Genomic DNA, 16415 nt, shown 5'->3' on the forward strand with positions numbered 1-16415 from the left:
CCAAGTAATTAGTATGATAGTCTGATTCATTTCATTATCGAGTTCTTAGGTTTTCGTGATTGTTACACATAGGAAATTGAAACTATTTTTCCGGATTTTAATCGCGTATGTTTGTTTTTTCAAACAATCCGACAGGTCACATAGTCACGGTTGACCTTTTAATTTCATTTTAATTTTAAGTTTAATTTTAAATTTTCGGAATGAATAAGAAAAAAGTAATATAAATGTTTTGAAAAGTTAATGCTTTTTTTCGTACGAATGAACCAATTTTGAAAACATTTATGCCACTCCTCCGCGACAATCTCTGACACATATTTTTCATACTCTTCGACAGCCTCTTCAGGTGATGAAAATCGTTGTACCGTGTAATTGGTTCTTGATTTTTGGAAATAAATAAAAGTCACAAGGTACCAGGTCGGAACTGTACGAAATGACTCATAAGGTCAACGTTGTTCACCTTCAAAAATTCATTTGTCTGTCTGGCCGTGTGAGAACTGACATTATCGTGGTCCAAGATGATACGGCGTTTACACAGTTATTTTTACGAAATTTGTCAATAACTTCCGGCAAACAAATGGTCGTGTACCAATCAATATATATATATATATATATATCATCAGTGGCCACGTGTCCAGTTTTATTAAAAAAAGAAGCAATCATCCGCTCAGAGGCACTTTGCACGCGCGCCACTTTGGTTGGTTTCGGCTCTTCTCGAAAGACCCACGCGCTCGATTGCTACTTTGTTTTGGGATCGTAACTATAAATCCATATTTCGTCACCTGTCACTATGCCCCACACCAAGTTTGACGCCCCTTCGTTGAATCCAGTAAGCATGGCATTGTACTAAGTGACGTGATCCGTTTTTTGAGCCTCAGTCAAATTGTGTGGGATCCACCGAAAGCACAGCTTTTTCACACCCAAATGTTTGTGTAGTATTCATTGTATTTGACTCATGCCTATGCCTAAAGATGCCCGAATCTCATGGTATGTCACATGCCTGTCTGTTTTGATCATACGGCGCACAGCATCGATGTTTTTGTTGTTCACAGCAGTGGACGGGCGACCATCACGAAATTCGTCACTGAGAAATCTCTCTCTCTCAATCTGAGAAAGTGACGAATTTCGTGTCAATACGCAACCGCGTTTGAATTCTGCAACCTAGCTATAAATAGTAGTCTTACATGGTGCTTCATCGCCAAAAGCAGTTTGAAATTGAAGCTCCGCTGTGCTGTTATATTACTCTTAAAGTCATAGAAATCATCAACGAAAATTTTCACGAGTTAAATCCATGGTAATGTAGACAACTAATTTTTAAAATGACGCCACAATGTAAAAACAAGTGACAGTCAGATAAAACAAACTGTATTCTACAGCCAAAGAGTTCCATTTTCAATTGTTGTAATTACGTTTTAAATATTGTTTATGTAAGTTGCCAGTTCCGGAAACTTATAGTGCGCCCTATGTATATTTGGTGGTGGGTATGGTGTGCTATTGTTTTGCTTGACGTGGTAATCCGTGTCCAAAACCTTACGCACATTATGAAATTGAAACTGAAACTTAAGTCGTTGGCCTAATGGACACTCTTCCTTTTACTAAAAGGCGGAACAGGCGGATTCCGTATTTAAAACGAGTACGTATATAAGGTTACATATAGAATATAATATGTAGAGATGACGACACCAATTACCAACTCACAACTTTCATGAATAAATATATTTAGTAGCAGAAGAGCTCCTTGTGAAACAGTTCGTCCAGGGAAGTACTGCCACATTACCTATTTCGGCCGCCAAGCAGTAATGTTAGCATTACTGTGTTCCGGGTTTGAAGGGTAAGGGTGCTGGTGAAATTACAGGCATATGGGACTTGTCAACTTATGTCTCAGGGTGACATGCGCAGTGGCAGTGCCCTCAGATCTTTGCGATTTAAAGCTCTGAGTGGCACTGCAACTGTTATGGACAGGCATGTAGCTTACGATTAGGCGCACGACTTGTTCGTTCCGTCACTTGATATAATAAAAAAAAATATACTGTAATAATGTAATGTAATATACATTGCAAAATAAAGCCACAAGGCGGGTTATAGTGCCATCTTCCACGGCAACTCTAAACGGGGAAAGTTCTATAACAACACAATGAAATCCAAATTACTATAATAGCTATCAAATACACGCACATTTTGATGATTTGTGGATCTGACTGAAGACTGGAGGGGAATAGACGACTGTGTTCTGGTAATTTGAATTTTGGGTAGCTATAGAATATAGATAAACCGTAGCCACTTGTTCATATCCATGGGCGATGGCACAATCATGATGCAAATTTCAATTACAAGACAACACTAAAAAGTTGTCAGTCAAGTTGAAGTAGAGTTGGTGCCGTAGGCACATGTACCTGTTTAGATAATATACAGTATACCTATGAGTACAATTTGCATCTATTAAGACAAATTTAATAACATGCACCATTTACGCTAATGTAAGTTATGTACCTGTTGTCTCAAACATAAACCCAAATATTTTTTTAGCTTAGATTTTATAGAAATGCCCTTTCAGTTGTGTTACTTACGCCAGTACTGTACAGTATCTATTACGGTTTGGAAAGGTCCATGTTCCTTAAATAAGTGGTAAAATATACCTACAAATCAATAAAAAAGGAATGCATCAGAAGAATAATCTGGCAACAATGTTAATAGCAGATTCTAAAATACTCTCTAGAAACCTAAACATTGAATCAAATTTCTTTTGGAGATGAACGAAAGGAACATGTTGCCAGCGTAATGCCTTCGTGATACATGTCCCCATTTGTGATTACGCGACACACTTGCCATGTTATGCTATGTTACAGTCGAAGATGCGATCAAATAGGCCTTTCGAATCAAGCGCCTGCGCCGACTGACGCTAGCGGTGAGTGGGAAAAAAGTAAAAGAATCCAAATATGTTCTCTAGTGAGGGTTCTATAATGGTATTAAAAGATTATTGTAAAATATAAAGCGAAGTTTTAAAAAATATGTCACCTAAATCTCCATCTAATTAATACTGTATAATATATTTCAAATGTTTCTCATTCAATCATGTAAGCGGGAATTACTTGAGTAGTATAAACTCAATTAATGGGATTGTTTAGAAAACCAGTTCGATTTTGGTTCATACGTCTTGATTGCAAGACGTTGTATATTACTTTGTTTCCCAATTAGTATGTTTTCCATTGCAATAGAAAATAAATAGCTGAGATTTGGATCTGCTATTATCAAGGGGACCCTATAAACTAGTAAGTAGGACAAAACAGAAGTTGGGTTGTAGGGTATGACATAACACAAATGCAACCACCAAATGTTGATATTGCACTCGTTTCGACATGATGCGTCTGTGGTAAGTTGACCAACAATGTACCAGTTGCGCTACAAAATGGCAGACCGAACGAAATTTGTGCTAAAAGAAACTACTCCCATTTTTTTTATTTCATGGAGTTATAAGTTTAAAGCCTGTGTCTGTGTACCGGTGCATCTGTCTGTCTGTGACATCGTAGCTCCCAAACGGCTGGACTGATCTTAAAGCGGTTTTTAAAGCTAATTTTATCGGGAAATTTCTTATGCTATGTTTGATGAACATCTGTTCAGCTGCTTGAAGACCAAAAACTCTTTTCAGTTATTATAGGCATCTGTCATAACATTAATATTTATTTTAATTTCATTAACCGATCGACTACAAATTTGATATACTATTGAAATCCGATGACTTTACAATATAATTTGAGGGCCTCCGTGGTCGAGTGGCTTGCACTTGAAAACCGGTTTCATGGTGCCGCCATCTCTGAGGTCCCGGGTTCGATCCCCGGCCGGGTCAGCGTAGAAACTAACTTTTCTATATTGTCTTGAGTCTGCGGGTCGTATTCTAGAACTCTACTCAATGCTCATGTCAGGATTTGAGTATGGTTTAAAGCATTCGAAATCATACTCAAGTCCCTACCATTAGGGTCGTATTTCCAGTGCTTGTGTTTTAATTGCAATCCTGACTTGAGCATTGAGTAGAGTTCTAGAATACGACCCTGAGTGTTTGTGGTACCGTCGTTGTTTCCGATTCCCATAACACAAGTACTATAGCTACATACCTTGTTATTTTTTTCTATGGTAGCATTGGTCTGATGCTGCAACCAGGACAATCTGCAGAATACAAAACTCCTCAACTACCTGCAGAAAAATAGTGTTTGTGCTCTTTAAATTTGTCTCGACTAGTATTTGAATTGAGTAGATATGACGACTGTTTGGAGTACTTTGTTTTACGTCGATGATTTTTAACCGACTTCAAAAAAGGAGAAGGTTCTCAATTCGACTGTAAGTTTTTTTATGTATGTTACTCGATAACTCCGGTATTTGTGAACCGATTTTCATGATTATTTTTTTGTTTTAAAGAGGGTACCTCCATAGTGGTCCCATTTAATTTTGAAGAATCATCCACCTCTAATAGTGGCTGTTCACACATGAAGATTCATTTTTATAAATAGCGCCTAAATTATATTCCTTCTCCTAAAGCATTTTTCTCTCTCAATTTGAGTAGTGACAACCGATTTTTATTATCTGCTGTGTCAAGTCCCGTATAGTGGCGAACTAGGATTTGCGCATTTTCCGGTAACCGATTTCAATAAAACTTGGTAATTATATGTAATTCCACTTACTTTTGAGGTCGGTTTTTTAATACTCTGTACTAAGATTATGTTATTCTCTTATTACATTTAAATTTAATTAGTTACTTATGAATAATATTTTTTCAACGCGGTCTGTTAGTTTAGGTTACCTGAAAATATACAGATGTATAATTAATGTGTACGCGTGCGCTTGTGTGGAGTTAATGTACTACTAAACTGCCCTGTGGCCGAACGGTTACCATGCCGGACTGCCACGCCGAGGTCCCAGACTCGATTCCCTGGCCGGGAGAAATATTTGTATGGCCCACATTTATTTCTCTCTTGAGTTTGGATGTAATTTGTGGTTGTCTATGTGTGAGTCCATGGCACCAGCGACACAGGGTTTCCCTAGTGGGAGCTATGTTGAGTGTGTGCGTTATTTTTATAAAGTCACAAGGACTATGACACAAAGCGAAACTTAAGTGGCATTTATTTAGGGTATGTTTATCGAAATTTTTATAGGGTTATGACTTGAAAACATATTGAATTAATATTAAATAGCTTCGTTTTGTGTTTGTTCTAAAAGCTGAATATTAATTTCGCTACTTTTGTGCATAATAATGCTCGTGACTGTACGTGCTTATCGAATTGCACGACAATGGTTTCGGGAGATGCTGTTTGTTTTCACAGTAATTAGTGAAATTTGTATTAGTTGTAACACCAGTTATATATAGTAGATATTAAGGTAGTCTGTTTCATCATCTTAAAATTATATAAGAGCAAGATTACTATTAATATTATACAAGTGCGATGTTTCCTAACACAGGCCCTAACAAGCCTGAATGGAAACATCTGCCCCTGTACTATTTAAAATGAACGAGTAAAACATTTTATTTATTTTATTTCAATTTATTTAATTTTATTATATTTTTACAGCTCATACACAAGTACTATTGTACTATGGATCTAATGGCTCCTAAATGATCTGTTTTTCTTTTTATTTGTTAACAATTACATTTATTGTTAGTTTTACTGCAATGTTACGTAAAAAAAATTTTTAGGCAGGTCTTCAATCTATTTAAATTTTCTTTTCTTTTTGCTCATTATTTGATTTTAGATCGTCATGGTTCAACTCGTCTGTTGTCACGAAGTAGGCAAGTTTTTGTTCATCTGTCATTTAAATTTTATTATCTATTGTACGGTTTAAATTTGTTTTAAGGAGTTAATTGGTTTAGGTTATTTTGCTGTGGAGTTTCCTAGATGAAAAAGTCAATATCGAGGTTTGCTAAAGTATGTTGATAATTTTTGTACGGAGGTGTAAATTATCACAAATATTCAGTATACTGAATTCTGTTTCATACTCAGTTCTTTTTCCTACAACAGAAGTTGTTGTAAGCATGTGCTTTTGAAATGTTACAGATAAATAAATTAAAAACAATCATTGTTTTTTATTTATTTATCTGTACATTTAATAACACAAAAAATGTAAATTGAAATTATTGCTAAACTTGCTTGGTTTCAAAAATCTTTTAGATGGTTTGTGTGAATGGAAAACGCATCGCAAATAAAATTAACTGACCACTTTTCTAAGCCAATGAGTGCTTTTATTAAATCGTTTTTGTATTTCTCAATATCCATGGGTTCGAATCTGAATGGGCTCCAGGTTCTCAGAATTTATGTGCGAAATATAATTTGAAATTTACCCTGGTTTTTCGGTTCGGTATATATACCGACATTGCAAGCTTTTGAGCTTTTTGTTTATCAAAACGCAGATTAAAAATTAAAGATATAAAACAGAAATACGATAGTATGATGCATCCTTTAACTCTTACACCAAGTTCGGTAGATTGTAATTTGGTGTTCTGTATTACATGAAAGATAATTGTCACTTCAAATCGTATAAGTAATTATAGTAATATTGGCATATAAATAATGTTGTGTGTATACCACTGGCAGTCCAAGTAAGAAGATATCTAGATTATAATTACCTGCTTAATTCTCGAGTAAAATGGATCGGTAGAGTTTTATTATCTACTCCTTTAAATCAACATGTGCAAAAGTGACTGCGATAGTAACCTGACGACAGCTCTTTACAAAATTTTTATGTTTACTTTCACTGTACTTCGAACCATTCTATTGGATTAATTATCCTTACTCAACATTTTGTAATTTGCAGTTATTGCAAACATTTTGTAACGAGGCAGTCCAATAGGTTTACTCATTACGCACATAATATTGCAACATTTACTTTTGAGGAGTTCTTAGCGTTACGTCTTAAACTTATGTATTTTTATGAACGAAGCTTGGATTCGAGGATTACGATGTGATAACATAAATATTGTCTAAAGATTACTTACAATAAAGTGCAAATAATTAATCGACAATATTTCATTATTTCAAATTGTCAACCCTGTCCATATACTGTGGTGTTACTATATCTTCTCTTGTTCAACCATAATAATGTTTTTTCAGTAAAAAATCGATTTTTGACTTTCGCTGTATTCGTTGCCGCATCCTCCTGTCCTGTGACAATTGAAGCGCAGATGGAAATTGTCGTCATAATATGAGCCCAAATACAAGGTAGCTGCTTTAATACACCGTGGAGGCATTCCTCTCATCAGTCTGACATTTTTAATAGTAGTAGAGCTCCTTGTGAAAGAGTTCGTCCAGGGAAGTACTGCCACTACAGACATTTTGTGACAGCCACGTTAAATATCCTGCCGCCAATCGATGGGTTTTAATGTGAGCTTTATCGCGTTCCGGTTTTGAAGGGTAAGGAGGCGGGTAAAATTACAGGCACATTGAGACATTCAACTTATGTCTCAGTTTAATGTGTGCTATTGCAGTGCCCCAGAGTGGCAAAATCCATTATCCAGATCAGCTCTAGGATATCCTTTCGGTATTTTATTTCGCAGGTCACCAAGTCAATATTTTATTGTCATTGGAATGACACATATGTGCCATGTTTTATTAAAATTTCCAATTATCCAGAGAAGCACTGCCATCTTACCTATTTCTGCCGCCAAGCAGTGATGTGGGCATTACTGAGATCCAATTTTGAAGAGTAAGAGTGCTGGTGAAATTACAGACACATGGGACTTGTCAACTTACGTCTCAGGTTAGGTGTCACTTACGTGACAGGTGTAGTGGCAGTGCCCCTCAGATCATTGCGATTTGAAGCTCTGAGTGACACTGCAACTGTTATGGACAGGCGTATAGCTTACCATCTGGCACACGACTTGTTCGTCGAAAAAAAAGGTACTATAAAAAAATCCCGCTTTCCAACCAAAAAGAACCATCGAAATCGGTTCGCAAATGTCGGAGTAATCGCATAACACACACACACACACACACAAAATACAATCGAATTGAGAACCCCCTTCTCTTTAGAAGTCTGTTCAAAACTCTAAATACCTACTTCTCGATCGCTAATAAACTATAGCCCGATTTCCTATCACTAATATTTTATTACACACATCATAGTGAGGAAGGCATCACAAAAAAGTGGATTTCCTTCGGATTTTTAGATTATATCTCGCGCATAATTACCAGATATGAAAGTAAGTTAACACTTGTAATTTACATTCCCGTAATATGAGTCGGAACAGTCGCGATAGGTAATTCATTTCAGCAATTACCTCAATATCGCATCCATTCGAAATGTAGTTTCCTTAAATGTAAATTACACCCGTTTGGTCAGATAATAATAGGGGTTAAAGTATGAAATTGCCGATTTGTACTGAAAATCTAAATTGTTTATTATTTAAATTTTTAACAAATTTATTTAATCAAAATAGTTGCCATTATTATCTATACATTGCTGCCATCTAATGGGAAGGTTATTAATGCCTTTGCGATAGAACTCCGACGATCTAGACTGCACAAACTGTGTGAAAGCATTTTGTACTGCCTCCTGGGAAGAAAACTTCTTGTCACGTAGATAATTGTCCAAATCACGAAAAAAATGGTAGTCCGTTGGAGCAAGGTCTGGTGAATACGGAGGATGACGAATGGTTTCTAACTGCAGTTCCTGAAGGGTCAAAATGGTTTCTCGTGCTGTGTGAGGTCTCGCGTTGTCGTGGAGCAATAATGGTGAAGATCGATTCATGAGTCGGGGCTGTTTTACTGCTAGTTTTGTCAACATGGTTCGGAGTTCGGCACAATAGACATCTGCCGTTATTGCTTGACCAGATCGGAGAAAACTATAGTGAATAACACCATGCAGAGACCACCAAACAGTTACCATTACCTTTTTATTGGTAAGTTTTGCTTTAGGACACTGTTTTGGCATTTGACCTGAGGGCAGGCATTGCATTTTTCTTTTCCGGTTATCATAAAGAATCCACTTATCATCACATGTTACAATTCGATCCAATATTCCTTCATTTCTGTACCGATTCAACAAGGCAACACAAGTTTCAACACGCGTTTCTTTCTGCAGATCAGTCAAATCATGAGGCACCCATTTTTCGTTTTTTTTTATTTTATTGATTTGACGCAAGTGAGTCAATATTGTGGGTAAGGTAACGTTAAACCATGCCGCTAATTCCTGGGTAGTTTGACTAGGATCGGCTTCCACTATCTCTCTTAATTCATCGTTATTCACCTGTGTGGGCGGTCTTCCTCGTGGCTCGTTCTTTAAATCGAAATTTCCATCACGAAAGCGTTTAAACCAAAATCGCACGGTGCGTTCATTAGTAGACCCCTCTCCAAACGCAGCATTGATATTGCGGGCTGTTTCTGCCGCGTTAGTTCCGCGTCGGAACTGGTATTCAAAAATCACTCGAATTTTCGCAGTCCATCTTTCTTGTCTAAATTGAATAACAAAAACAATTGAAAGTCGATATTCAAATGTTTCAAATTTAAAAAAAAAAATCACAGAAACCATTTGAAAAAAGTTTCATTCGAAAACCTCAAACCATGAAGATTCTATGAAAATTCAAAGAACCTATTGCAATAAAACGGCAATTTCATACTTTAACCCCTAATAATTTAGAGAGTAGATTATCATGTAAAAATCTTTTGAGATTTACTTCACTTAGTGCCTACTCTAGTATTTAGCTTTCGACACTATTTATAACAAATTAAATACATATGTTATTGTATATATTAAGAGTCGATACTACCTCAGCTCGAATTCATTTTTTTCCCGTACTGAATCGATTCTATTGCGCGAGTGGAGCTTCAGAGATACTGGCTTTATTTCAGAATTTATTTTTTTACAAACGAAATGAAAGCCAGTTGAAAAATGTAGGTATATCGTTTATTATACATAAGTGTTCTACTTATTTCATTCAATTGATATAAAAAAATCATTGGTATATGTAAAATACCTATTGAATAAGTACTGCGGTTTTCTTGCGAAATTGGTTTTTATTTTCTATCGTGAAAATTTTTAGGAATCGTGTTTTCACACCGTATAATAGTAATCAGTATATCTGTAGATGTATATCCTCAAATTTATACTATATCTTTTTTCCACAGTGATTGATTCGACACTAGTGTTATGCGGAATCGACTCTAAACTATTTTAAAGCATTTTTAGCTAACTACAAAGAGATATGAGGATCGTTGGGACTTGCTAAACTAAACTTATTGTTAATACAGCTAAATGATGAACCTGGAATGGAATTCCTTGCCTGCAAACTTCTTGTCGGAACTCTTTAACTTGGGCCTTTTCAAGGCGGGAGTGAATAGGCATTATTTAGGTGTGCATGGCTCATCATCGACCTCATCGTCACTTTCTATTGGGTGAAATATAGGTCAAATGCGCGCAAAATTTTTATCAAAAAAAAAACCATCAAGTCTCAAACAAAAAGTTCATAACTCCCTTTTTTCTGCCAAAAGTTAAAGGTAAGAGGTAACAAGGTCAAGAGTCAAAATTCAACTGTATACCGCCTACGATAAGAATTGTAAGTGCCGAGTTTGACGTGCTCTTGACTGTAAACTGCAAAGACTGCCGTTATTCCAATTACTACGTACAGTCAACAGCTCATCAAGCTATACGTACACTTTTGTTTGAATATCGCTTCCAGTGCAAAACGGAACAAGATCCTTAATATGTAGCGTTATGTGTTCCCATCTGTACCTGCTATAAAACTAGACTAAAGTATACTAAAAATAATAATAATAATAATAAAGTATAAAACCGCAGATTCCTGCGTCATTCAAAGAAAAATTGCACTTGCATATTTTCTTTCACAGGTGGTAATTTGCGTAGATACTGCAATATATTAATTTACGGTAAAAGTAAACAACAAAAGGTGCTTGTACCGTTGAAATTATGAAGTTACGTTGAATATAGCTTCCTCTTTCATGAAATTGACTCATCAATGGTCTACCAAAAAAAAAAACAACAACAATTTTGCATGTATTTACTTATGTATTTCTTAATGCGCGAAAATACAGTAAGTAAGTATACCTTTATATAAAAAATTATACCTTATGACTGTGGTGAGAAAAAGACATCAAAGATTCATGGTTGTATTCGTTACGTGACCTATCTTACGTGTATAAGGAGGAGGTATTACAATGAATCATGACTAGAATAAACAATATAGAACTGGATAACGGAACTACGTATCTACTCGTAACAACTTTATTATCGCATTATTACCTACTTTATTTATATTCCGCAAGTAAGGTAGGTTATTTCAGTGTTCGCATTTATTCGAGAAATACCAACATCTGATTGCATTATTACAATTTTAATAACGTAAGCTAGGAACATCTTCAAACTAAAATACCATATATATAATAATAAAATAAGGTAAATACCACTTGCAATTAGTAAAAAAACTTTAAAATTAGCAACATGATTTAACATCAAGTAAAAGGCAAAAATTACCAACAATTAATAACAACAGCAACAACCAAAAGTGTAAAATAAAAATGTATTCAAACATTGGGTTTACTACAAAAAATACACAAGTATAAAAGTATTTGCTGAATAAATTAACTAATTGTAACAAAAAAAGGGAAATAAAACATTCATATATTTTTTTAATTCATTGGGAGTCATTATAACGGAACGTATCCTGCTAGATGAGTCACTGTGAATATCAAGTCAGTCACTATGTTCATCTACCAATTTGCATAGTATTGAGATGGGAGAATACAATCCAAAAACAGTTTTTCGTAGCGTAGTTCGATGGAAAGAGAGGAGAGAGTTGCTTTATTCCGAGGGAATACTCCCATTAAATTTATTTAGTAACTTTATTTGTATACAATTATAACTTTCTTATTTTAAAAAAGTTTGCTTATCCTCTTTAGCTTTATTCGTCACAAATTTTGTTGAAATCGGATAACGGAAAGTAGGTAAAATCCAATAAACCCGATTCATCCCCTGCCATCTTTAGAGGCGAAAATATTTTCTTAAAATTAGAATAGGTCCACTACTGAAGTGAGCTTTCCAATAATAAAGAATCATCGAAATCGGTTTACAAATGTCGGATTAATCGCGTAACATACACAAAAAAAAAATACAGTCAAACTTCCTCCTTTTTTAAGTCAGTTAAAAAGTCAAGCTTATAATTCTTTAGGTTCGATAAGTTTTTATTATATGTATTTTTCATTTATTGCCCAAGAATCACTGCAAATAGTATTATCCACATCACTGCGCTATATCCAAATTGCTAACAGAAGGCCGACGTTTTGTAGACGAAGTAGACGTTATCCGATTAACTAAATAAAACGGTGAAACTGTTTGTAACGTTGTCGTTTCCTTGTTTTCAGGTCAAGGACATCGATTCAGAGAGCCAACACTCCGCCGGCATACCAGATAATAAACTCGAAGAGAAACTGTAAGTAATTAGGTTTATATTGACATTGACAATAAGTAGCAGACGAAAATAGTTTCCGACTTCCCTCAGTTCATAGGCGGTATTGATCAATTAAGATGTCTCTATTAGAGTTGCAATGAATATTCTGTTACCATTCGGTATTTGGCCTCTTCGACCGAGTTTTTGCTATTCAGCCAAATACCTAATATTTAATCACTATTAGGCCGAGTACCGAATACCTGAAAACAGAGGAAAGAAATAAAAAATAAACATATTATGCTGGAAGTTTATTGATGGTGAACACACATTTTTTTTAAGTTCGACAAAGCGCAATTTTTCGCTTATTAATCTAAGCGATCAAAGGAAATAAACAAAGATACTATTTTTGTAAGACATTAAAAAAAAGGTACTTAACAACTAGGAAAAAGGTTTCATTTCCTACGTGTAACAATCGCGAAAACCTAAGTACTGGAAAAGGTAACAATTCAAATGAAAACTAGTCCAGAATTAACGCCTTTAGCGAAGTGTAGTGACTGTCACCATTAAGAGAGCAGACTGCGCGATCTTTGCCATAAAAAGGTTTTGCGAGTCAATTTTTGTACGCATATACGTTAATCCGGCTGAATATTCGGCAGTTCGACCACGCTCCTGTCCGTACATTCGGTATTCGGCTAGAGGTCGAATGTACTATTCGTAGCAACATTAGCCTCCATATTTTATCTAATAACTAAACTAGCGCGATATATCCTGAATACTAATTTCAATTATATGTATGTATACATATGAATATATCTAGCAGAAAAGAGTAAAATTGATATTTCAGAAAAAAAATTGACTCTCATTGTTAAAACCACCGGTGGACCAAATATATTTTATTTTAATTACTATTGATACAAAGATCGAATATTAAGAAAAAATCCTCAGCATACGGTGTCTGACGCTCTCCTAAATGAGCTACAGAACGTACCAGCAGACCTTACGAATTTTTCTATGTGCTTGTTGCAGGTCTTTGTTTTTATATATATTTTATAAAAAAAATATACTTTTTTGTTTATATATATATTTTATTTGTTAACACGAGTACGGCGACCAACTGAAATATGCTTCTACTACTATTTGGAAATTTAGTAGGTACCATTTTTGTGGAATTGTGGAAATTTTATTGTTGAACTGAGTTTACAGGTGTCTTTAGCCATCCTGAAAAATATTTAACAATTTTGTGTAAAAATTGTCACGAGGTCACTAGTAACAATTATGTCATTGCAAAATCCAAAGTGTAGGCACTGGTTTTTCTATGGTTTTTCTATCATGAGTTTACGTTTTAATAGTATTGTAAAAATATTTGTACAGAATGTTTTGTGACTGCGGCGCGGGTAGTGCTCCACAATTTTCCATACCATGTCACTACCGACTATAAATCCTGTAAACTCAAAGATACTTGTGCTGAAAAGGTATAGGTGCGCTTGGGAAAAGTTGCACTTAAAAAGAAAAAACGTAAAGATACCATAGACGACGGTACCGGCAAAACGGCGTAGTTGTATTGCGATAAAATAATATACCCAACTACAACAAAACGTAATGCGCGGTTGTGACGACGCATTAGAAATGTATTACTATGTATGTGTATTATGTATGTATAATATGTAAATGTATTAATATGTAAATGTATAACTGCCTCTGTGGCCGAACGGTTACCATGCCGGACTGCCACGCAGAGGTCCCAGGTTCGATTCCCGGGCCGGGAGAAATATTTGTATGGCCTACATTTATTTCTCTCGTGAGTTTGGGTGTAATTTGTGGTTGTCTATGTGTGTCCATGGCACCCGCGACACAGGGTTTCCCTAGTGCGGGGCTATGTTGAGTGTGTGCGTTATTATTATATTATTACAGAGCTCACCCTTCTAATACAGTCCCTTGGCGACTGTAAACCATTGAAGATATGGTTTGGTATCGCAGAGATTTACTAGACGGGACTCTAGTTAAAAAACGAAAATAAAATACTTGTATGAAAAAATATTTTATTTTCGAATTATTATATTAACCTATTTTGTGAAGGAAAGTTGAATAATTTTTTTTCATCATTCTTGTTCATAAGTAGTAATATAATGTGCAGCTAAAGTAGGCGGTATTTTTAATATTTTTATCATGCGGGTCTAGGGTATGGTATGGTATGGTGTGGTATGGTATGGTATGGTGTGGTATGGTATAACGGGCCGTTGTCCGAAACTCGACGTCCAAGCACCTATTTTGCGTGTAGTGGGTGCAGGGTGCAGGGTTGTGCCACCCAAGATCATCCAAAAATCTTAGCACCCTTCTGGGTTTTTCAAAGACTTCTCAGAAGAAGGAGCGACCTCGGCACTCCAAGGTATTTTGCCCTGTTGTTGGCCACGCCGGAGCATTGCAGTAGGATGTGCGCGGCGGTTTCCTTACCCTCCACGCATGCTCTGCATAGAGGGCTGTCCGTGATACCAAGATTGAAAAGGTGTTTATTATGTGGACCATGACCCGTCAGAGCGGCAGTTAGAATGCGAAGCTCTTTCCTTTTGAGTTAAGAAATTTACGAGATAGACTGGCGTTAAGCAAGGGGAGTGCTTCCCTAGCCTGTCTGCAAACCGTATGGATTGTCAGGTGTTATTATGAATAGTTTTTGTACCTTTGTTTATAGTTGCTCTTGACCATTGGTAGGGACACTACATGTTCTGGTCCTATAGCGTCCATCTCCGATCCTCTTCTGGCCAGTTCATCTGCTACGTCATTGCCACGTAAGCCGCTGTATCCTTTTATACACTGTAGTGTTACACAGTAGTACGTACATACCTCCGTGAGTGCTTGGTGACATTCATGAATAAGTCCTGAAGTTATGTCATAGCTGCCCAGTGCTTGAAGTACTGACATGCTGTCGGAAAGTATACGAATTGAGTGGTTCTGTACTCTTCTAGCTATGATTGCTTCTGCTGCCAACTTGATACCCATACATTCAGTCTGGAATACTGTGTTATGGTTGCCAAGCGGTGTTGAAATCCTGATATTGAGGTCTTCTGAAAATGCCCCAGTACCTGTTCCTGCATTTGTTTTGAACCCGTCAGTAAAGATGCGAACCTCTTTGGGGCAGGTTCAGCATCGCCTCGAGGGCCGCAGTCGGAGTCGTCCTCATGTAGCCAGTCGTCGCCATGCATGCTAGATTTTGGAATTTGTCCAGAATGTCTGCTGCGGTTGTCAGTTTGGTTCGTGGCAACCATACTACCGCGCCGTAGCTGATTGTACGTCTTATCACCGCTTTGTAGAGCCATAGAGTTATTTTGGGTGAAAGTCCCCATTGCTTATCTATCATTCCATAACACCTCTAGAAGGTGATTGTAGCTTTCTTGATTTTGTTGTCCAAGTGCTTGTTCCAGTTTCGCTTGTTGTCAAGTGTTATTCCTAAATACTTGACTTCCGTCGATATTTTGGTTCTGTGCAGAAGAGCTTGGGTAGTAGGTAGTTGCCCAGTATTCTCTAGTTTGTAAACATGACTAGTTCTGTTTTTGTTGAGTTTATCGATACTGCACCAACTTTCCACAATTCGGAGTGCAGCTTGTGTGATATCGCAGAGTGTATTCTAAGTATTCTGTTAGGCTTTTACCTCTGCCATTTGCGAGTTCCATGCCCCACTGAGGATGGTGGGCATTGGAGTCCGTAGCCACGATGATGTGCTGACCGATGCGCTAGCAGTGGTTGATTAGCCGTACCATTTCCTGCGGTTGTGGCACATCAGCCTCAGCCACGTAGACAGAGGCGAGCACCACTTCAGGCAGGCCCGTGGCCGAGTCAGCAAGGAGCTTTATGGCACACAGGTCTCTGGAACAGAATTCTGTTAGTGGCTGTACATGTAAATTATTAAAGTAGTAGATGCATGTTCGTGGTTTATCAGAGCTAGTGGTATATAATAGCTTACCTTTCAGATGTGAGAGTCTATTTATTTGACCGCGGGCACTGATCCACGGTTCCTGGATCAGCGCCACGGCTGTATTGTTTA

At 36.7% G+C, this 16415-nt stretch overlaps 1 protein-coding gene across 1 annotated transcript in view; it reads left to right on the forward strand.

The window, feature by feature from the left end:
• Positions 1-16415, forward strand: part of LOC113235281 (neprilysin-4-like) — an 87190-nt gene that overhangs the window by 18224 nt on the left and 52551 nt on the right. Inside the window, exon 2 of the mRNA XM_026470935.1 lies at positions 12354-12421. Within this exon, the coding sequence (XP_026326720.1) occupies positions 12354-12421 (68 nt within the window). The remainder of the gene's footprint in view (positions 1-12353; positions 12422-16415) is intronic.

The sequence above is a fragment of the Hyposmocoma kahamanoa genome, unplaced genomic scaffold (genome assembly GCF_003589595.1).
Source record: "Hyposmocoma kahamanoa isolate Upper Pololo Valley unplaced genomic scaffold, ASM358959v1 87, whole genome shotgun sequence".
NCBI classification, from domain to species: domain Eukaryota; kingdom Metazoa; phylum Arthropoda; class Insecta; order Lepidoptera; family Cosmopterigidae; genus Hyposmocoma; species Hyposmocoma kahamanoa.